This window comes from Enhydra lutris, unplaced genomic scaffold (genome assembly GCF_002288905.1).
Source record: "Enhydra lutris kenyoni isolate GAN:26980312 unplaced genomic scaffold, ASM228890v2 scaffoldscaffold14, whole genome shotgun sequence".
Classification (NCBI taxonomy): Eukaryota; Metazoa; Chordata; class Mammalia; order Carnivora; family Mustelidae; genus Enhydra; species Enhydra lutris.
This window is the reverse complement of record NW_019154098.1, coordinates 9,660,327-9,682,571: the sequence shown is the minus strand read 5'-3', so window position 1 is coordinate 9,682,571 and position 22,245 is coordinate 9,660,327. Positions and strand designations below refer to the sequence as shown.

Below are 22,245 nucleotides of genomic sequence, written 5' to 3'. Positions count from 1 at the left end.
ATGTCCCCAGGCCTGCTCGTAGGCCAGGTACAGCTGTCCAGCTGGCCTGGAGCACCAAGGGGCTCAACTGGGGCAGGAAAACAGAGCAAGGGAACATTTTCAAATAAAGTTCATTTTACATAGAATGAACCATCCCAGAACTGGAAGGACCTCTAATACCACGGGGTCCAAACACCCACTCCTGTACCACATTTCTCAAGCCACAATGTTGGTTTTTGTCCTTTATTTCAAATTGCGGAAAAGCAAACATAATGTCAAATCTACCACTTCAAACACCGTGAAGCATCGCTGCTTGGCCTTTTGGCTAAGATCAAGTGTGAGCACCGTGAAGCGTATAACTCAGTGGCATTCGCGTTGTCACCCAACCCTCAGCACCATCCACCTGCAGAATGTCTGTGTTCTCCCAAAACGCACCTCTGCCCCCATTAAACAGTAAGTCTCCCTTCCCCACTCCTCCAGCCCCTGGCAACCACAATCCTACTTTCTGTCTCTGTGATTTTGACTATTCTGGGGGCCTCATATAAATGGAATCACATAATATTGGTCCTTTTGCGTCCAGCTTATTTCATTTGGCATAATGTCCTCAAGTCCATTCAGGTTATGTAGCAGGCGTCCGAATTTTCTCCTCTTTCTAAGGCTGAATAAGATTCCACCCAAGTAGAATGAGTCACTCCCTTCTTTCCAAGACATCCCTCTGCAGTCATCCCTCATGGGTACCACGTTCTTGGGCATATCGGTAGGTGATTCCCCTGTTGCTTCTACCAACTGCTCTTTGAGCCAGCTTGTTAAACTCCAGAAAGTCAGTCCCCACTCACCGCACAGGACTTGGGATGTCCGGAAGTGAGGCTCATGGCCCTCCTCCACTCCTTCCTCTGAGCTAGAGATATTTCCATCTACCAAGAAGGCAGGGTGTGTAGGTCACCCTCTGACCATTCCGCTCATCCCCCTTCTAGACACATTCGAGTCAGTTTCTCTGGGCCACTCCATCAGTCCACGAACACATGCTAGGACAAGCTGGCCCCAAGCTGGGAACGGGGGCACCCCAGTGAACTCGACACAGGTTCTGCCCTCCTTCAGCTTGCAATGTAGTGGAGATAGACAAATGAGTCAATACATGTGTAACTTAGAGCTTGTGGTCATTACAGCTTATGACAGGGTGCTCTGTGGGCCATAAATCTGGTGAGGACTGACATGGAAGGGGCTGATCAGAGAGGCCTCACCTGGAGACTGAAGAAGCCATTTGACACCCGCTGAGGCCCCTTCCGAGGGGAGGCAGGCCCTGGTGTGCTATGGGGAGGGCCGCCGTGAGCAGGACTGGGAGCAGCCTGGCTGAGGCGTTGAGAGGGCGAGGGCCAGATCCCTCGGGACTGTGAGTCTGGACGGCAAGGAGAATGGGTTTTGGGCCAAGGCCCTAAGGTGTTGCATATGGGCTCTGAGCTAATGAGGTGCATGAAAGCATTCACGTCCTCAGAAGAGGACAACCTTGGCTTCGGGTGGGCAGGGGACGGAGATGGGTAAGAGGGGAGGCCGGAAGAGAAGTTGGGAGGTTGCAGGGTTGAGGCAAGGAATATGGGGCTGCAGTCATCAGATGGGGCTCCTTGAGGCCAGCAAGTGTGGCCTATCACCTGTACCTTCAGCTCTTCTTACAACAGAGCTTGGGGCTCTGTGCCAAGGGCTGCACCTTGTAGGCTCATGGAGCCCCCAGTCCTCAGGCACAGGGGTCAGTCGACTCCTTTCTGGTTTCCGTCTGACCCTCTAACACCCTCCCTTCCACGAGGTTGGTCCCTAACCAAGCAGTCCCCATTGGTCTGTCATCTCGGAGCAGACAACCGCTGACTTCAAACCTGACTAGAATCCATATGCAACACACTCTGGCTGAATTCTACTAATTGGCCAGGATGGGCACAAGGAACTGGCAAGAGAGCTGACGCAGCCAAACCAGAGCACAGAACCTTCTCCGCTGGCTGCCAAGCTCCCGGTGTGTGTGTGGAATCCCCACAGAAGTCAGCCATGTTTGGCTTTCTAGCCTCAGCTTTCGACCCTCGCATTCGGATCTGGGTTTTGTTTGGAACTCCACTCCAATGCTGCACGGCCAAGAGGATTAGTCTCCAGTGTTTGTTCAACATGGACCCCGTGCCCAACACCATGCCTGGCACTGTCAATGAAAAACAACATACCGTGCATGGCTCTTGCCTGCAACAGAGCCACGATCTGGTTGGGATACTCATGGCAAACCCTGCCAAGGCCGAGCTTAATGCAGGATAAAGGGGGCACCAAGTCTGCTGGAGCTCAGGGAGAAGGACCAGGGAGGAACCCAGAAGGGAAGCAAGAGCTTGTCCTCAGGCCCACCCAAGTCCCCATCCAGCTCCACAGCCAACCTGCCGTGTACCACTGGACAAGTCACCTTACCTCTCTTAGCCTCTACTTTCTCATGGGCACATGGGGTCAGGGTGTGATTAAAATCATGAGTGATGTGCCCACATCCAGATGCTGTATGACCAACAGCAGTAACAATGCCTACCATGTGTCAGTCCTGTTCCAAGCGCTGTACATGTTAACTCATTGTTAACTTGGAACAAGACTTGGAAGGGAACATGAAGACACCCCCCACCCACAGACACTTTGCAGACAAAGAAGTGGAGACCAAGGGAGTGAAGGAATTGCCCAAAGTTGCCTAGCTCGCAAGCAGTCACCTTAGGGCCCAATACGTGCATGGTCCTTCTTCTTCCTTCACGCCATGGAGCAGTGCATGGAATGGACTTGAGATACCAGAGAAACACAAAGAGGACCTGGAATGAGGTAAAGCGTTAATGTGGCTTCACACACATCGTTCCCAATCGCCAAAAGGTGGAAGAAACCCAAGTGTCCACCAACAGATAATGGACACACCATGTGTGGTCTCTCCCGATGATGGAATAATACCCAACCTTAAAAAAGGAAGGGAATGGGGCGCCTGGGTGGCTCAGTGGGTTAAGCCGCTGCCTTCGGCTCAGGTCATGATCTCGGGGTCCTGGGATCGAGTCCCACATCGGGCTCTCTGCTCGGCAGGAAGCCTGCTTCCCTCTCTCTCTCTCTGCCTGCCTCTCCATCTACTTGTGATCTCTCTCTGTCAAATAAATAAATAACATCTTTAAAAAAAAAAAAAAGGAAGGGAATTCTGACACCTGCTACAACACAGATGGACACTGAGGACATCATACTGCATGAAATAAGCCAGTGACCAAAGGACAAATACTGTATAATCCCATTTTATGAAGTACCAAGAGCAGTCATATCTGCAGAGACAGGAAGCAGAATGGGAGACAGCCAGGAGCTGGGGGGAGGGGGGGATGGCGAGTTACAGTTTAATGATGCTAGTGACTGAATGTTCATGTCCTCCCCAAGTTGAATATGACGGTATTAGGAGGTGCTTTGGGAGGTCATGAGGGTGGAGCCCTCCTCAGGGGGGGATTACTGACTTACTGAAGAGTAAGTCAGACACCAAATCTGCCAGCACCTTGATCTCAGACTTCCCAGACCTCAGTACCATGAGAAATAAATGCTTGTTATTGAATCCACCCAGTTGATGGCATTTCTGTTTTAGCAGTGACACCAACGAGTGCAGCGTCTCAGTTCTTCAAGATGGAGACGCTTCTCTGGATGCTGGTGAAGGCTGCTCAGAATGTACTGGAGCCTCCGAGCTGTACCCTTACGTCTGATGTGGCAAATTTTACGTTATGAATATTTTACAATTTTTCAAAATTAATGTGGCCGAAGAAGGCAGCCCTTCCCCCACTTTGGCAGCCCACCGTGACTTCCGGTAGCCTTATTTGTCTTTACTTGTTTCCCCAGCTGGTGTTTTTTGAGGACCTACCATGTTTACAGTTAGAATCCTGGAGGCCTCGACAAACCATCATCCTAAAAGCAGATGTAGACAGCCCTGTGTTCTTCTGGCTGGTTTACCTTTATGAAGTCGTGGAAGCCTCTCAACCACCCTTTGAGGTGGGTATCCTCACACCCCTGTTATAGATGACGAAACTGAGACGCGCGGAAACGAAGTGTACTTTGCCTGGGGTTACACAGGGGGACTCGGATCCCTGCAGCCCAGCTCCCTCTCTCCCAGCACACCTGTCTCAGCGGAAATGGAAGCCCCACTCTCATCCACGCACCGCCTCCCCATCCAACCGGGGTGCCCAGGCTTCTGGAGCAGCGAGCTCCCCCGCGTAGGGAGGGTCTATGCCACCGTGCTATACCAGGCACAAGTGTGTGGGCCCTGCCATTTCCAACGGCAGCATTTCCCAGGGCTGGGTTTTTTCCAGATGGAAGCAACAAGGTCCCCAGCTTAATTTGTTTCATGCAGAACACTAATTAATGTTCCAAAAGCTGAGGCTGAGGAATCAAGGTATGTGTGTGTATGCGCACGCACGTGTGTGTGTATAAGTGCCCGCATGCGTGCTTGGGCAGCATGTGGTTGATACTTGGGTAACTTTCATTTTCCCCAACTTTTGAAGTGATACACGTGGGTGTCTTACCCAAGCCAAACTGTTGCGACTCAAAAAGCAGCTCAGGCTTTCTTAAATCATAAAGACACTATACTGACCTCATGAGGGCAATCGATTCTCCAGCCTCCTACATATATCTTTGCTTGGACTCATCGCCCACGATATGATTGCTGGGCCTCTGAGGCCAGAGGCATTGGCTACGGAGTGACAGCCTCCAGAGCCCGGGGGACCTCAGCCACGGCTGCCACCACCCCCATCAGAACCTCGGGAAAAGCCTGGGGGTGGTTTGGTTTATCACAGCTCAGGGTTCTTATGGCTTCTTGTGGGCAGGGCCCAGGATGCTGAAAATCCTGCAAAATGGGAGACATTGTTGCCCAGGGCGGAAGAGTTCCGTCCAGAATGCTAACAGCATCTCCCACGGAGAAACCCTAAAAAGTATCCAATGACCTAATTTTTCAAGGAAGAAGGAAAGGCACAGAGACATGAGAGTTTCTCGTCCAGAGCTGCATAGCAATTCCATACTTTAAAAGGGCTAGACCCCTCCAAGCACATCTGTTTTATCCCTTCACTGCCTTGCCCCCTCCTGCCCCACCCAGAGTCCCCTGCTGCATTTCTCACTTCCAAGGCTTCACAGAAGTTACCCCTTCTGCCTTCAGCCATAACCCTGACCCCGACACCAGTGAATCCTTCCTTCTATGCCTAGATCAAAGTTTGCCACCTCTAGGAAGCCCGCCAGAGTCCTATCCCAGAACCAACCCACAGCAGTCTGCCTTGATTTTGACTTCCAGCCTGTGTGCTAAACTGCCTCTATAGGAGTCATTTGTCACCATAGCCACCAAAAGCAGGGACACAGCTGCTGTGCAGTCACGATGCCATCCTGTGGTCAGCGGTCAGGGCAGGTTAGACGTTCCCATTTTGCCAATGGAAAACTGGAGGCTCGGGAAAGTTACGCAACTTAGGGGAGGTCACACAGTAAGGTAAAATAAGACAAAATAAGGATTTGCTCACATGGGAAGGCGGAGCCCACAGCACCCTTGCAAGGCCATGCCGCCTCCCTGTGTGGCCATGTGCATGGCTCACACCCATCTAGACAGTGAGATCTTTAAAGGCAGGAGCTGTCTCAGATCCATCCACCCTTACTGTATGGTAAACCCTCCAGAATTAATGTCAGAGAGTCCAGAACCAGAGCCCTGCCATGCTGTCCTCCTGCGCCATGGCCCCTTTGTTCCATGAGACTACCGCTGGCCTGACGTGACCTCCCTCCAGATATCAGGAGAGTCAGGGACAGGACCACAGAGCGAGATGACTCCTGAAGTTTCCTGCTTCCCACCCTGTCCCCAACAAGCAACTATAGTTAAATACAGTAGCTTCAATCGGACGAACAGATTACCGTCCAGCCATTTCTTTATGGCTCAGCAGTTTGCTTGGGATATTGCAATGGGCAAGGCCCATCAGGGCTTCTAGAACTGTATCCTACACCTTCAACCACTCTGGGTAGGAATGGCAGTTGTGGACACCCCAGAACCTGACAGCAACCCGAGCAGAGCCTGAGGGCTGACATGGCAGGAGAAGACACTGATGATGTTGGTCATCACTCCCAACCTCTGATATGGGCTCCTAGTGACAAAGTATGGTGGACATGTTGGCATCTACCCAGAAGCCACTCCTCTACCTTCTCCTCCTAATAGAACCCCATTCTGTCTGGCTGGCAATATGCCAAATACTCGGGAAAGAATCAAAACCATTCATGGTCACCATTCACAGTCTTTACCTCAGTGGTCCACAGAAGGGGAGCAGGCGACCCAGTTCTGGTCAATGATACAGAAGGGAAAACCTCTGTCCCCTCCTACGGTACCGAAGGAGTCCATCAGAAGCAGCCTGGCTCAACCAGATGATGGCACACAGGTAGGACCTGAACATGATCTCTTAGGGCGATTGTCATTTCACAGACATCAGTGAATAAAATGGAGGGCAGAGTAAGGAGTAACACCGGAAGCCAGAGAAGACTTGAAACTGCATGACATGGGTCCAGATTTCAAGTCTTAACCATGATACATGGAAGACGTGATTGCTCCCATCAAGGCTGAGATTCCTGTCTACATCCCAGGTCGGATGACTCACGTGCATGCAATGCCCCACTTCAGAGTCCTCTGGTTACATCCCTAAAAACACACTTTATTTTTTAGAACAGTTTTTGATTTACAGAAACACGGGGACTATGGTACAGAGAGTTCCCATAGAACATGTACTCCGTTTCCCTATTACCAACATCTCAGACTAGTGTGGTGCATTTGTTACAGATGAATGGCCAATGCTTATGCGTTCTTATTAACTGAAGTCAGCACCTTATTCTGATTTCCTTAGTCTTCACCTGATGTCCTTTTTCTGTTCCAGAATCATATCCAGTGTCCTATATTTCATTTAGTTGCCACATTTGCACAGGCTCCTCCTAGGTGTGATGGTCTCTCCATCTTCCCTTGTTCTAGATGACCTTGACAGTTTTGAGGAGCACTGCCCAGGTATTGGGTAACAAGGCAGGGGTCTTTCTCAGCATCCCTGCTCCCTCAGGAAACCTGAGTCAGGCTGTAGAAACTTTTTCTACCCACACCCCCTGCCCCGCCTCTTTTCCTCCCAAGGTCAGTTCCTGCCTTATAACACATTAGTCACACATTCTTCTAGAACATCATCCTATTCAGGGCCACAACTTCAAGGTGGAAATTATAAGAGTGACCTCAATATTACTTTTATTCACGGACATTTTTATCTTGGCAGGACTGCAAAAGAACAGCCACTTATCAGACACTGACCATGAACCCAAACTAGGTTTTGGACTGTATAACAGCCATTTCATTGAATCTTTCCACCAACTATGCACATAAGCACGGTCCACGTTATAGAGAAGGAAACAAGTCGAGGCATCTCAAGCTGTTTACTCAAGGTTACTCAGCTGAACAATGGCACAGCCAGGATTCAAAGTCCTTCAAAGCTACTGTTTGCTTCTGTCACTTAAACTGTGCACTTCTTGGGGTTGGTTCTCTGCCCACTGACCCAAAACTGGGCATCTGAGGTACCAGGTGCTGCATTAGACTTTGGGCTCCAGAGATGGCTACTGGCACAAAGCAAAGGTACAGCTACAAAGTCAGCCTTCAAACTTTTTAAATAGTCCAATGCAAAGTTCATCCAGCTGTCAGTTTTATGGTCCTAGCTTCACCTGCCTCAATTTTAGCCCCTTTCCATCAGGGTGAAAATAAATCAGACTTTTGAGTTCTCAATGTGTGACTGTATGGTCACGGCCACACACGGGAAAATGAAGGAAGCAGTGGTCTTTAACCCTATATATATATATGTTGAAATCTACTTCTTGTTGGTGGAAATCTTCCCTGATCCATGTAAACCTTGTTGACAAATTTTCCTGAGCCTCAGGTAGACTTGGTACACTAGAGTAGGTATCACACCACTGTGTAATCAGTTATTACCTACTCAGTCATGAGCCCGTTGAGGGCAAAAGCTGACTAATTCTTCCCTACATCCCCTAATGCCAGCTCAGGGCCTGGCATCTGCGAGGCCTGAAATCAACGTTTGCTGAGCAATCATGCAGAATTCCTGGAGTTCCATCAGCAGATCCTTGCAGGCATGTTTATTATACCTAAAGGACTAAGATTTTCCCATGAAATTTCTTCCCAAACACATAAGGTGCTAAAATCATGGCACCAAAAAAAAAAAAAAAAAAAGAAAAAAGAAAAAGAAGAAGAAGAAGAAGGTGTTCAAGAAGAAATCTCAACATTCCCTCTAACATTCCAGAATCCTGAAGCTGAATGTTAATTTCCCCAGAAAACCAGAACAGAGGCAAAGGGCGGAAGTCACAGGAACCACACTTCACAACTAAGAGCCTTCCGTTTTCTCAGCAAAAGATGTGTTTATTTGAGCAACTGGAATATCTATTTTCATCTTGTTTTGAAAATGCTAATGTTTCTCACATTATAAATTAGTAAGAGTCTTCATTCTTTGAAAGTATCTTCAAAACCACTCAGAACCATAGTGTCAGCAGGACTGAAGTTCTCCAGGCTTATTTTAAGCAACTCTCCTGTTTTATTTCGTGAAAATTTCTAATATGTGAACACACGATAATCTCAACATGAGACAGCTCCTTCCCCCAAAGGGTATCACAGATGATGGTTTCATGGTGCCAGGTTTGAGAACTCCAGCATACAACGGAGCTCAGAAACGTTAGCTATCACTAGAAACCAGGCACTGAACTGACATATTTACACGTACTTTGATTTCAGATTTTTTTTTTCTTGAATGACTGTCCTAAATGAAAAATTAATGAGAGGGAAAAACATTACAGAATTACCATGACCCTTGGGCCACAAAGACTTCCTTTACTTAAGAACTACTGAGAAGACATAGAAACACTTGTGAACTCATGTCACAATATTTCCTTCATTTAGGAATTGTGTAGCCATAACAGCCAGTCCCCTCCCATTCTGCTCCAGAACCCACTGGCAGCCCCTGCCACACATGGCCTTTGACAAACAGCCCACATTTTTGTCAAAGGGATTTCTCTGAGAGGTAATACCCTGGAGCAGCCCTGAGTCAAGGATGGATGGAGTTTGAGGATAATTGTGCATCTTTCCACACTGCAATCCAGGGTCTCTGGGTGCTGAGATTCAAGGGCCCCACAGTAACCTGCATGGAAATACATCCTCTAGCCATTTTCTCCTTCCTGCTGGATTTCCCTGCCCTTCCCCAGTTTTACTTATTTCTCTATTTTTTTTTTTTTTTCTGAATCGCCTCCTAAATTGTGCATTCTCAATAGGAACAGTGTCATCCTCTAGGAGGGCAAAATCAGTTCATGGGGGGAATGGGGCTGAGGAAAAAAATCTTACTCTTTTTATATATCAAGCTTTACATACTGTCTACAGAGAAATATGCAGTATATCTGTGGCATTAAAATGTCTTGGGTGGGAATAATTAGGGAAAAATACCTTAAAAACTCCTCAAAGAGGAGATAGTGAAAGCAAGATTGAATAATCCTGTGTTAAATAAACCACTTGCACGGAGCTCCCTGGCCCAGAGAGCCCCTAGAGGAACACAGGCTAAGATTCAATGCTAATACACTGCTGAGCACTTGTGTGAATTATTTCATTTAATCCATTCGACAACCTGTAAGGCAGGGAGTATTAGGTCCACTTAACAGATTAGAAGTAAAATGACATGTTGAAGGCTACAGAGCCAAGGAGCCTAAGACTTGGGGTTAGAACTCCGGGTTCCTGGGGGCTGGGCTCTCGGCCACATGTTAGGAGAACCATCTCCAGTGTTAAGCCCAACATGGTGCAGGGAAGCAACTCTCTGTCAGTTCTCTGTCAGTTCCTGCTGTTAGTGAAAATAAATCAGGTTTCCATGAATGAACCAAATGGTGGTGCTGTCCCATAAGTGACACTATAAACAATCCAAATGGATAAAAACATTACTTACGAGATGATGGTTTTGAATGCCCCAACTCAATGCTGACCTCAATGGAAAGCAAAGGGTACTTGATAATGATTCTTGGCAGAGGACAGGAGGGTCAGGGACAGGGAGGAGATGGAGAAATGGTGGTTTGGGAACTGGGAATTTTAGCAAAAGAAAAACCCTCCTTGGTGAGAGGCTGCCTGGAGCCTGGGTATGGACGCCTGATCAGCCTGCCCCTGGCTTTTCCTCTTTCTTCTGCTCATTTGATCTGCACCCTGAGCCAGTATAACCTGGAATTCTACTGTAGCAAAACTGCTCCCTTGGTACAAGAACATCATGGGCAGAAGCCCATGTGGCTGTATGGGAGCCAGCCTTGGAAGAAGACCCGAGTTCGAGTCGTTCCTTTTTCAGCAGCATGACTACAGGCAAGTTTCTAAGGGCTCTGGGCATCAGTTTCATCTTCTCTACAGCTCCTTCCAGCTCTGAAGGCCTCTGAGGTCTATAATCGGCCAAGTACCTCTCCCAGTGCTGGGTCCTTAAATCCCATAACCTGCTGTTATGTAATTGCTGCTGATCAGTTTGATTAGTTTGATTAGGCCTGATTACTAAGGCCTTCTGGGTTCCATCTTCTGGACTGACATCACCAAGTGGAGAAGCATCCATGACTGATACATGTGGGGTGAGATAAATCAAAAGCTGGGATTCTAGCAAAGGGTAGGAGTAGGGAGTAGGGAGATAAACTGTGATAGTGCTAAGTGATTTTCCATTAATACAGATGGTCAGGACTGGATGAACACATTCCCCTAGCGCAGTATGTTGGATAATATTTCACTCCATCCCTTCAAAAAGACACCCATAAAGGGAGAAATGGGCTTGAACTGCTAACACAAGTTTACAAAGAATCTAAGGGTCAATGGCAAAGAAACTCTATGTCAGGCTGCTTGCTTCTTAAGAAAGCCGGATGTGGCAATTTTTAAGAAGCGATCTGCTCTAAGAATTATTGTTACTCATATGTATAAAGCAGGAATCCTACTGATGTTGCCCAAGGAGAGATATAATAAACTATGAAGTGATGGAAAAACATTGGATTGCTGATGGTTATATTGATATGCAGGGCTTATATGCCCCAACTCAAGTGTTACACTCTTAGAGGGTTTGAACAATTTTACAGGTCTCTGGAAGGAGGGTGCATGGAAGAGAGGAAAAGGCAATCCTAGCCCAAGTCTTCAGCAAGGAGAGAAGCCCACCACAGGAGGAACCCAATCAGAGTGAAGGCACGGCACACTCTGCACACATTTTTATTCTTCATAAACTACAAGCAAGAAGTAATTTTGTTCCTGAATTATAACCCAGTTTGTTCTCCCAAGAGCACATTTTCAAACTCCTCTATCCCTCTGTGACAGAATGAAAAGTCCCGTCCGACAAGGTCACGGTTCGGATGGAACCGTATCTGCATCCAATGAACCTATAAAACCAGAGGTGTCCCAAGATCTCAGTATTGGCGTTGGCATCATCTTTTCACCTGCAAACCTCTTCCTGGTCATTGTCCCCAAACGTGAGCACCATCCCTGTGGATGTGGTGCTAAGTTAGGTCACTGGTAGGTTCCTGGTATCAGTTAATGGAGCACAGACAGCAATGTGGCAAATTTGGGCATGGGCAGATGCTCAGACCCAGACAGAGAGGTCCCAACCGTGGACTCCTCTGATCCTGCTAGAGCTTTAGAGAAATGTCACCACCATAGTTTCCAAAGAACTCCCTCACACATTTTCTCCTGGGATTCTAACTCTAATCCCATGCAGTGGGCATCTGCAGACGGTAGGACTAGTGAGGTATCTGAACCACACGGTTAATGCGATTCTCCTAACAGCTCATCCAATGCACTTCTGACAGACCCACAGCGGTCTTGGGCCACCCCAAACCACAGCCACATGGTTCTGTGTCTACAAAGGGTTTTTAATCAATCCACACTGGAGGACCTTTCCTTTGCTTTTTTTCATATTGCTCAGTTTTATTTTAAGATCTTGTTTACTTATTTGACACAGAGAGAGAGAGAGAGAGCACGTGCACAAAAGCACAGAGAGCAAAAGAGGGAAGAGTTGGAGAAGCAGACTCCCCACTGAGAAGGGAGCTCCATGCAGGACTTGATCCTGGACCCTGGAATCAGGACCTGATCTGAAGGAGCCACCCAGGCATCCCACATTGCTCAGTTTTAAAGAGGTGTAACAAATTCCCTTTCATTCTGTCAAAACTTCAAGACCCAGACAAAAAAAGAGAGAGCAGGACCTTGATTCTTTGGAAAATTTCATTGGATCCCTGTGGACCTACGAAACTTTTAAACATGGATGGACTTATTTTTCATGAATACAAACTTGAAAAGGGGAGCTTCCTAATAATGCGAGTATAATAATGGAGTATCCAAGTTAACTGCATGCAGCTTTCAGTTCTCCAAGCAGGAGAGGAAGCCCAGTCCTCAACTGGACAAACAGTAGGACCTTCATCTTCCCTCCAGTGGCATAAACCTCCTTTGGAGGACTCTCCTTAACACAACACAAGAGGCTCAACTGTGCATGCCCTTTCTGCCTGCTTGGTTCCTCGTTTGCATATTATTATTGCATTTGCCAGACTACGCAAATTTCGTTATTTCAAGTGTCTCTCTCCATAGGAGAACTGTGGATCATCTGTCTCAACAGCCAGGCACAAAGTTTGGCACTTGATTCAGCGTGTGCAACCTTGACATGAATGACCTTAGCACGCTAAGCTACACCTCTGTACTGTTTGCCATTAACCAGACATAAGCCCAAGGTGGAGGAAGCTCAGGTACATTGTATACAGAATCCATGAACCAAAAAACCTGTTGAGCTCTGCCAGTGGTTCTCAAGCCTGGAATCACTGAAGGACCATGCCTGGACCCCCACAGACCAATGGCATCAATTTCTGGTGTGGGGCCTATCATCTGTTCTCACGTGTGTGTTCTATGCTGTTTGTGCATGTTTAGTCCTTTATAGTTTTTTAGTCTTTTATTTTTCTAAGTATTTTTTTAAGATTTTATTTATTTATTTGACAGACAGAGATCATGAGTAGGCAGAGAAGCAGGCAGAGAGAGAGGAGGAAGCAGGCTCCCCACTGAGCAGAGAGCCCAATGTGGGGCCCGATTCCAGGACCCCGGGATCATGAACTGAGCCGAAGGCAGAGGCTTTAACCCACTGAGCCACTTTAACTTTTTGATTTTTTTTTAAATTTAAAGTTAAGAGCGCTATAATACCTATATATATTCTCTTCCCTGTGATCTTCCAACTGTTAATATTTTTGCCACAATTACCTCCTTCTCTCTCTTCCTGTGGGTATGTGCTGTGCTCACATATACACATTTGCATGGTCTATGTGTGCCCAACATTGGAATGTAAGTTGTTGGTATCATGACACTTGAACTACTAAAGATTACACCATGTGGCTCATAAAAAATAGAACATTCACCTCCAGAGCCACAGTGCAATGACCACACTCAAGAAATTAAATTTTGACATAACAATGTTCTCTAATATGGAGTCCATGTTCAAATTTTCTTAACTGTCCTTATAACAATATCCTTTTTTTTGTTTAAGATTTATTTATTTATTTATTTGACAGACAGAGATCACAAGTAGGCAGAGAGAGAGAGGAGGAAGCAGGCTCCCTGTTGAGCAGAGAGCCCAAAGCGGGGCTCGATCCCAGGACCCTGGGATCATGACCCGAGCCAAAGGCACAGGCTTTAACCCACTGAGCCACCCAGGCGCCCCAATATCCTTTATTGTTATTTATTTTTTAAATCTGGGATCAAATTAAGAATCATGAAAGTCACCTGTGTTTTTTTCCAGCTTTACTGAGATATAATTGACATACAACATTGTGCAACTTTAAGTGTACCATGTCATGATTTGATGCATACATATGTAATGAAACGACTACCACGTAAGGTTCACAATCATATCCATCACCTCACATAGTTAACTGTGTGTGTACGTGTGTGTGATGAGAACTTTCAAGATCTACTCTCTGACCAACTTTCAAATATACAATATAGTATTGTTGACTACAGTCCCCGGACTATACAGTAGATCTCCAGAACGTATTCATCTTATAACTAGAAGTTTGTACCTTTTAACCATCTTCACCCATATCCCCCAGCCCCGAGCCACTGGCAACCACCAATCTGATCTCTGTTCCTAAGTTCAGTTTTTTTAAGATTCTACATATGAGTGAGATCGTACAGTCTTCGTCTTTTCTCTGCCTTAGACTTCTTAACATAATACCCTCAAGGCTCATCTCTGTCCGTGTCATCAAAAATAGCATGATCTTCTTCTTTCTTATGGTTGAACGGCATTCCATTGTGCGTCCATACCACATTTTCGTTATCCATTCACCCATCCGTGGACATTCAGATTATTTCCTTGTCTTGTCTGCTAAACGTTTTGTTGCAATGTCCACTGGGGTTCACGTTCTTTAAGACTGTGATTACATTTCCTTCAGACAGACCCCCAGAAGTGGGATGGCTAAATCATCTGACAGTTCTATTTTGAATTTTTTGAGGAACTTCCGTACTGTTCTACGTAGTGTGAAAACTGTATACCAATCTACCTCCCCACCAACGGTGCACCAGGGCTACTTTTTCTCCATATCCTCACCAACACTTGTTATTTCTTGGATTTCTGACAACAGCCATTCTAACCCCTCCCTGGGGTTTTAATTTGCATTTCACTGATGATGAGTAGACGTTGAGCCCTTTTCATGTACACGTTGGCCACGTGTGTATCTTCTCGTTATTCAGGTCCTGTGCCCATTTTCTAATAGGATCGTTTGCTTTCTTGTTGTTGAGTTGTAGGAGTTCCTTATATATTTTGGAGATTAAGCTCTTACCAAATATAAGATTTACAAATATTTTCTCCCGTTCTGCAGGATGCCTTTCCATTTCGTTGATTGCTACTTTTCCATGCAGAAGCGTTTTAGTTTGATGTGGTCCCATTTGTTTACGTGCACGCACTGCATTGGGGTGTCATGGCCCTTTGAGCTGCTTTAACTGAGACCCTTCTTGTTTATTCTTCCGACAGGGACCACTTGGAAGACTGTGCCAGACATCTTGCGGCATGTCCCGCAATGTGAGTTTGTTTATTATTTCTTCATGATTGGATGCAGGTCATTTTAGGCACGACTGCAGGTATGTTGTTCATTTCCACTGAATTATTCCGGAGGAGGGTAAGGTCAGTTGGATTCATTATGTACCAATTCGATGACTGATTCAAGACTCGTCTGCCAGAGTTTTCTTCTTACCTAGTGATTCACAGGTATATCACAGTTTGAAACGTCTTGCTGCTACTCCATGTGTACATAATCTGCAGACCAGCTGCTCTGCTTTCTCCTGGGGATTTTTTTTTTTAAAGTAAATTCTATGCCCAACATGGGGCTCAAACTCATGACCCTGAGATCAAGAGTCTCATGCTCTACTGACTGGGCCAGCCAGGCGCCCCTCCCCTGGGGACTTTCCAGAAGAGCAGCTGTACATAGAGCCTCACCAGGAAGTTTCATTCTCTGTTACCTTTCTTCTGCATCATCTGCCACTGGGGACAACAGTGACATGGTGAAGACAGCAGTATGACAGGGATCCCAGCTCTGCTGCTTAGGTAGCCCCAAGGGTCTGGACAAATCACATAACTTCTCAGAACCTGTTTTCATTTCCAAAGGAGAGAGGCTGTACCCTCCCTTCCAGCACTGATGGCCACCTGCCATGAGCCTGGCTCCTGGACAGTGACATACTGGCTACCTGGGGTCACAGACCCTCCCAGCGCACCCCCTCGCTGGGGTCCAAGGCGCCTGCTACTCTGGGCACTTGCGGTCAAACCCTTCCTTGACTTCTTCATTCGACTTCAGGGGTTTGAAAGTATCATAAGAAAAGGAAAGCCAGGAAGAAGGAAAGGAGTTCAGAAAAGGAAAAAAAAAATAGAACAAGGTCATTAGAGAGAGGAGAGGGGCATGGATTTGATGAGAGGGGCAAGAAGAAGGCAGATTAAATAGGATTGAGAGGAGAAGCAACAAGGAAACAGTATTTACTGACTATCTGCAGTGGTTGGGGGAGGTCACTGAGAGGATGTGATCTCCAGGTGACTGTAGGGCTGGATCTCACTCACTCTCCACCCCCGCTGCCCCGTCCTTGGACGGTGCACTCCCTCGTCCACAGTGGGAGCTGTTCCAAAGACGCAGCCTTGCGATTAAGGTGCTGCAGACATTGTCTGTATTGTGTATATTACTGAACCCCATTAAGGACTCTCTGAAAACCTGTAAGATTCTAGAGAGTGGGTGGGGAGACCTACTCATCTTTCAGTGCCAAAGACAAGCCTTGAATATAAGTCCCCTTGCTTACGAAACCTGCCACCTAGGGATCTAGAGTGGCCCGCCTCCTTTTTTCGTTTCCCCTTGCCCTCTGTCTGCAGAGGGGACCAGTTTCAGATTTAACACAGGGAACGCCCAAGGTTGCAAAGCAGCACAAGGCAATGTTTACGTGTTGTCTATCATCACCACAATTAAATTTCACAACACCCCCGGGAGGTAGGCCTGACTATCTCTACACCAGAAATAAAGAAACTGAAACCCAGGAAAGTGAGCAAATTACTCCAGGTCACACAGCCAGGTTAGAGCAGATTGGATTAAACCCGGGTCTGACTCCAAAGACCAGCACACTCTTGCAGCCGAATAAAGATGGGCACAGTGATACCACACCTCACACCTGTCAGCACAGCTATTATCAAAGAAAAAAAAAGACAAAAACAGAAATCAAATCGAAACCAAGAGAAACAGTGTTGGTGAGGATAGGGAGAAACTCAAAGTCCTGCATGGTGTGGGCGGAAATGCAAAATGGTGGAAACGCTGGAATGGGGGAAACAATGGAAAACAATATGGAGGTTCCTCAAAAATTAAAAATAGAGCTACCACATGATGCAGTCATCTCACCTTTGAATACGTATCCAAAGAACTGAAATTGGGATCTGAGCGATATTAGCACTCCAGGTTCAATGGAATACTGTTCGTAATAGCCAAGATGTATGGACGAGCTCCTTGTCCATCGACAGATGAATGGAGAAAGAACATGGAATACTGATCAGCCTCTCAAAAGAGGGACTAGAGAGCCTTCCGTCAATAGGCTAAAACCACCAGTCAGCCCCTTGCATTCCAAAGTACTCGCTGCTGGGTTCTTGTGCCCCACCTCCCAGCCTTGCCTGCCCCCAAGTCCCCAGGGGCCAGCCCACTTCCGAATGCAAACAGGGGGTATTTCCTGTGACCAAGTTCCTTGGTCCTTTAACAGGTGAGTGAGTGGTCAGACCCAGCTGGCCGCCGCAAGGTGGTGAGGGCAGCAGGAGTCTTGTGCACAGTATCCATCCAGCAACAGTGCCAAGAGGAAGCCAGCATCTCTCTACTGACAGGCTAGGTAAGGGGAGTCCTGGGACAAAGTCAGAACACAACAGTGGTTTGTGCGTTTAAGGAGACCCCTATTCAGATTCAACCAATGACTATTCCATGTCTGGTGTTGGGCTCATTTCATTCACAGGTTTTAAGCCTGAACATCGCCCTGTGACAGGGCCCTGTAATCATCCCAACCTCCAGGCCACACAAAATTGCAGAGGCCTCAGGGGGTCCAGATGCGAGCTCCAAGTCCAGCACGTTCTCCACAACAGCAGGATCCTTTTCAAGTTCAGGAAGCAGAGAAGGGAGCAGCCTCACTGAGGTCAGAGCATGGTCTCCCACCCTGTCCTCTCCTCCCCTTAGTCCATTTTAAGACTTCTGCAAGCTATTCTTTTCACTAAAATCCCTCTTGTGGCTTTGGTGATTGTGGTGATAAGATAAAGCCATAGCAAGCAAAGTCCTGGGGAGCCTTCCACTCACCCAGTCAGTGCATGCTTGCCTGCTAACCACCACAGACCCCGCAGCCTGGTGGAAACAGAACGCCAAAGAATACCATGGCCCTATCCCCAAGTAGCTCTCGGTTCAATGGCAGAGACCAGTCAGCAGATCAATTTAGTGTAAGGCACAAAATCCTACAGATGGGAATGTTGCAGAGGAGGGTGATTCTAGCTCAACTTGGGGTGGGAGCGGTGGGGGGGGGCAGCAAAACGCTTTCCAGAAGAAGCCACGTCAGAGCTGGGTCAAGGTGAAAATGAGTAGCCAGGAAAAAATAAGGATGAGCATTTAAGGCAAAGAGAACATGGTTAGGTAGGGTGGGGGTCTTTAGTCTCCACATTTGCTGTAGTCTACCTTCAAGACAGGAATGGGGCAGGCGGGAGGTGGGGATCGCATCTCATGGGCCTGATTCATTAAAAGAATAAAAGCATGCACTAGACTGTGAACCCACAGCCAGCCCAATTTCCTGGCCCCCTTATGCTATTAGCTACAGCCCAGAACAGGAAAATGGATGCTTCGAAGCACGAATTACAGTGCCTCACAAAATCCTGAATCATCAATGAAAAGTTCAATTTGTTTACTTGACTGCACTTGAGGACGGATGTACAGTACCTCCACTAAATAGGTAGGCTTCAGTTTTAGGAGTTCACACCAAGCCCAACAAGGTTTCATATATAATTCCCAATGAATCAGAAGCTGCAATCCACCACCGCCTGAGCCCACTCCGCGTGTCCCAAGCACCGTGCTTCCCTGGATTCTGACTAGTCCCTGTTTTGTTTCCAAATCCCATTTCTAGCCATTGCCAGCTGTGAGCTAGCACGTGGAGGCAGAGGTATTCTTATGAGCCCTGTGTTATCAGGGAGGTGAGGGGCACCCAATGATGCCCAGTGAAATACCAGAGCCCTGCAATTGTTGGCAGAGGGTCAGAACTGGGATCCAGCTCAGAAACACAGTTGAGGTCCCTCAATGTGAGACTCACTGAGGTCAAAGCATGGTCTGCAAGCAACATTGCATTCAGATGTTAGCAGCCAAAAGAGCCGCTGTGTGATTTCACAGAGGTTTCACTGAAGTTTTCTTATTCTCATCTCTAAAACGTAGACAGTAATTCCCACCTCATGAGATCCTGGAAAGAGTTCGATGAAATAAATGATTTGCATGTTTGAAAGCATCTGGCTAGGTCTTCACCTCTTCCTTATGCCACACTCTCAGATTTTCATGGTCCTCTCTGGGAAACAAGGCTACAGGTTTGGGCATTCTCAAATCTGCTTCTGCATGATGGAATAATCCGAAAGAAGGATAAAATCAAGGCTCTGTCAGTAATAGGGCTTAGTTATCCCTCCCCCAGGTTGGGCAAGGCAGAGCAGGGGTGCTGGCTAGGAATGGTGGGAGGTGAACAAAGAGGGACCCCGCAAGCTACAGTGGAACCCCAGGTTTGGAAGTCAGCCAATAAATAGTGAACGCCATTTACATGCAAAAAGACATATTGATTCTCTGTATGTTTGTGTGCACTCAAATCCGTACCTTTTTTTTTTTTTTACTATAACAATCCAGTATCAATTTAACTAATCATTTAATTTAACTGAACCCCCTTCGGTTCATTTGAACTAAACACAGTGCTAGAAACAGAGAAGAATATAATTTTCATCCATTTTTACCCCCCGAAGAAAGCAAATGGAAGAGTAACCCTTGCTAGCCCTTCTCTCCAGCCACTAACACCTGCAAATGCAGGCAGAGGTGGATGCCAGACGCTGGACCATCCCAAATCCACGTTCTTGGCCGGATGCCCCCCTCTCTGCTGCCAGTTCCTCAGTTTCAGGGAGGCATCCTCTCCAAGCTTCTATAACCTCGCAGAGAAACCTGTTGCCAAGTCTGAGGTCCTGTGCAGACGCCCCCACCTGGTGGCCAAATCTGGAAAAGCCACTGCAACCAAAGATGATTGGCAGGTAGCAACTCCAAGGCTCCCTAAACTCTCCAGGACCGCAACAGTCATGGGTCAGTCGAAGGAGGACACAGAGGAATATTCACAACTAAAGGCACAGAAAGGGTCAAAGTTATGGCCAATTCCCCGCCAAAACCCTGGTAACGTAGGGCTTCCCAAGAAGCCGCCATCAGAATGACTAAGCCACAGACAGGAAGCTAGGGGTAACTGGAAATGCCCTGCCAGCCCTGGGGTGTATGGTGACAGCTCTGATTTTCTCTCTTGGGTGAGGAATCACCACTACCATCCTCTCCCCTCTCCCCCAAGTGCAAGAAGATTTCCTGTCCCGAGTGTCAGTGCAGAAGATAGTTCCATCTTCCTTCCCTGGCAACACATTTTCATCCTGACCAGCAAGGAGACGCTTTCTAGGGGAAGGGTGCCTGGGGTCAAACCTCCAGTCAGGCCCCATCATATGGCCCGCACCCTCGTCCAGCCAAAGTGAGAGAAGGGGCAGCAGCTGACCTTGAGGGGATATCGGGACCAAATCATGGAGATGCCTCAGCCAAAATAACCCCAGCCCTCACCTCCTGGCACTGTTAAGCCTCAGCTTCTCTGTCTAGGCCGCAGCCTGGGAGATTCTCATTCTCTTATATTCTCTCTCCTGCTCATTAACTCCCATAAAAATAACCCAAAGACACTCATTTTGACCAGTCCAAGCCCCCAGCTAGAGCAACACCAGGTTGCATACCAGGATGGAGCCCTAAGGAGTAGCACAAGCAAGCGATTGATACCCGCGTTCATGCGCGCGCTCGTGCGCGCGCGCGCGCACACACACACACACACACACACACACACACACCACTGTGGGCAGTGTACCACTCCCATCCCTAACTCTGGGATGCATCATCTAAACTCAGTAGCGATCCCAGGAGAAGGGACCCACCCCAAGCAGAAACACAGAGCGTACGGAAGGGATCCGCTTTATCCTGTTCATCCTCCACGTTAATTGGAAAAGAAGCATCATTCTTTTAAGCTTCGATACCAACATCCGGAGAAGGTGCCATAAATGCGCATCCGCGCGCACACAAACACGCCAATCCGATCTCCAAATTAGCTGGGGAACCACGCTTGGATCCTCTAAGCCGTGGTGCCCAACACCTGGAGAGTGGCTCACAGACACACGGACACACACGGCGGAGAAACACGAATGATAGACTGTTCTCCTCAGCCGACGGGCGTCCCTGGGCTTTAAGGCCCCGCAGCGGTCCTGGCTGGAGCCCCCACCCCGAGCCCCAGCCCCCGCCGCCGAGCGGCTGGGTACTCACACGAGCGCGTGGTAGAGCAGCGCCCAGCCCCGCGGTCTCTCGAGGGCGTCGTAGATCAAAGTTTGGATGCGCCGGTACTTGGCGTTGTTCCTCTTGACAGGGCGGCTCAGGGGGGTCTTGGCCAGGAGCCCGATGCCCTGCGGGGTCCTCCGCAGACCCTCTTCGCGGCCGCCGCCCTCCAGCAGCAGGGTCCCGTCTTTGTCAGCTCCGGCCCCGAGCGCCAAGGTGACTTGCTCCACGTCTCCGGGCGCCAGCCCCACTTTCCGCTCCTCATCGCCGGCCGCCGCCGCGTCCCCTCCGGCGGGGTTAGCGGCCCCGCCGCCGCCGCCCCCGTCGCCGCCGCCGGCAGCCGCCCCCGCCGCCCCCGCCGCCCTGCGCGCCTTGAGCCCCATCTGTCTCGCCCCCGCCGGCCGCTTCGCCTTCTCCGCTGCTGCTCCGGGAAGAAGGGGCGCTCGGGGTGCGTGGATGAGGCGGCGGCGGCGGCTGCAAGCCCAGGAACTCCAATGCCATGATCCGCGCGCCGCTCCCCACCCACCCCCCCAAAAGCAAGCAAAGGAGGGCCCCCCGGGGGGCAGGGGAGGCCAGGCAGCGGGAAGGGGTCACATCCCGCACAGGTCAGCCGCGGGACCCCGAGGGGCGCGAGCCGCGGACTGCGGGGAGCGGGCGAGGGCGCGCGAGGCTGGCGCGGAGGCGCTAGGGCGCGCGGCAGCGGGAGCCTGGCACCGGCGCTCCGGGGCGGCGGCGGCGGCGGCACCCGGGCCGGCGAGCCCGAGACAGCATCGCAGTTTATTTACAAGCCGGGTGCCAACCGCCCGCCAGCCCGCCAGCCACACGCGCTGCCGCCGCCTCCGCCCTCCTCCGCACTCCCCCCGCCGCGCCCCTCCCCGCCCGCTCCAGCCTCAGCCCCGCAGCAAACGCCTTGAGCCAGAGCGCCGCGGGCCGAGCGCTCGCCGCCGCCGCCCCCCGCCTCCCTCGCCGGGGTGGGGCCCCATTGTCCCGCCCCGTCGCGGCGGGAGGCCTTCCCGGCGCCCCGCCTCCCCCCCTCCGCCGCCCCCCACCTCGGAGCATCCCGCGGGCGGTCTGCGCTGAGGCCGCGGAGCCAGGCTACCCTTGTTCCCGTGGGCGTTAGGGCTTTCCCCGGGC

The 22,245-nt window shown here is 49.1% G+C and overlaps 1 protein-coding gene across 1 annotated transcript in view; it reads right to left on the bottom strand.

Annotated features, from left to right (window-relative positions):
• The window catches only part of LOC111146660 (potassium voltage-gated channel subfamily Q member 3), a 291,159-nt gene extending 269,547 nt beyond the window's left edge, over window positions 1-21,612 (bottom strand). The window contains exon 1 of the mRNA XM_022502304.1: window positions 21,103-21,612. Coding sequence (XP_022358012.1) covers window positions 21,103-21,494 — 392 coding nt within the window. The 5' untranslated portion in view covers window positions 21,495-21,612. The remainder of the gene's footprint in view (window positions 1-21,102) is intronic.
• Between the last annotated feature and the right edge of the window lie 633 nt (window positions 21,613-22,245).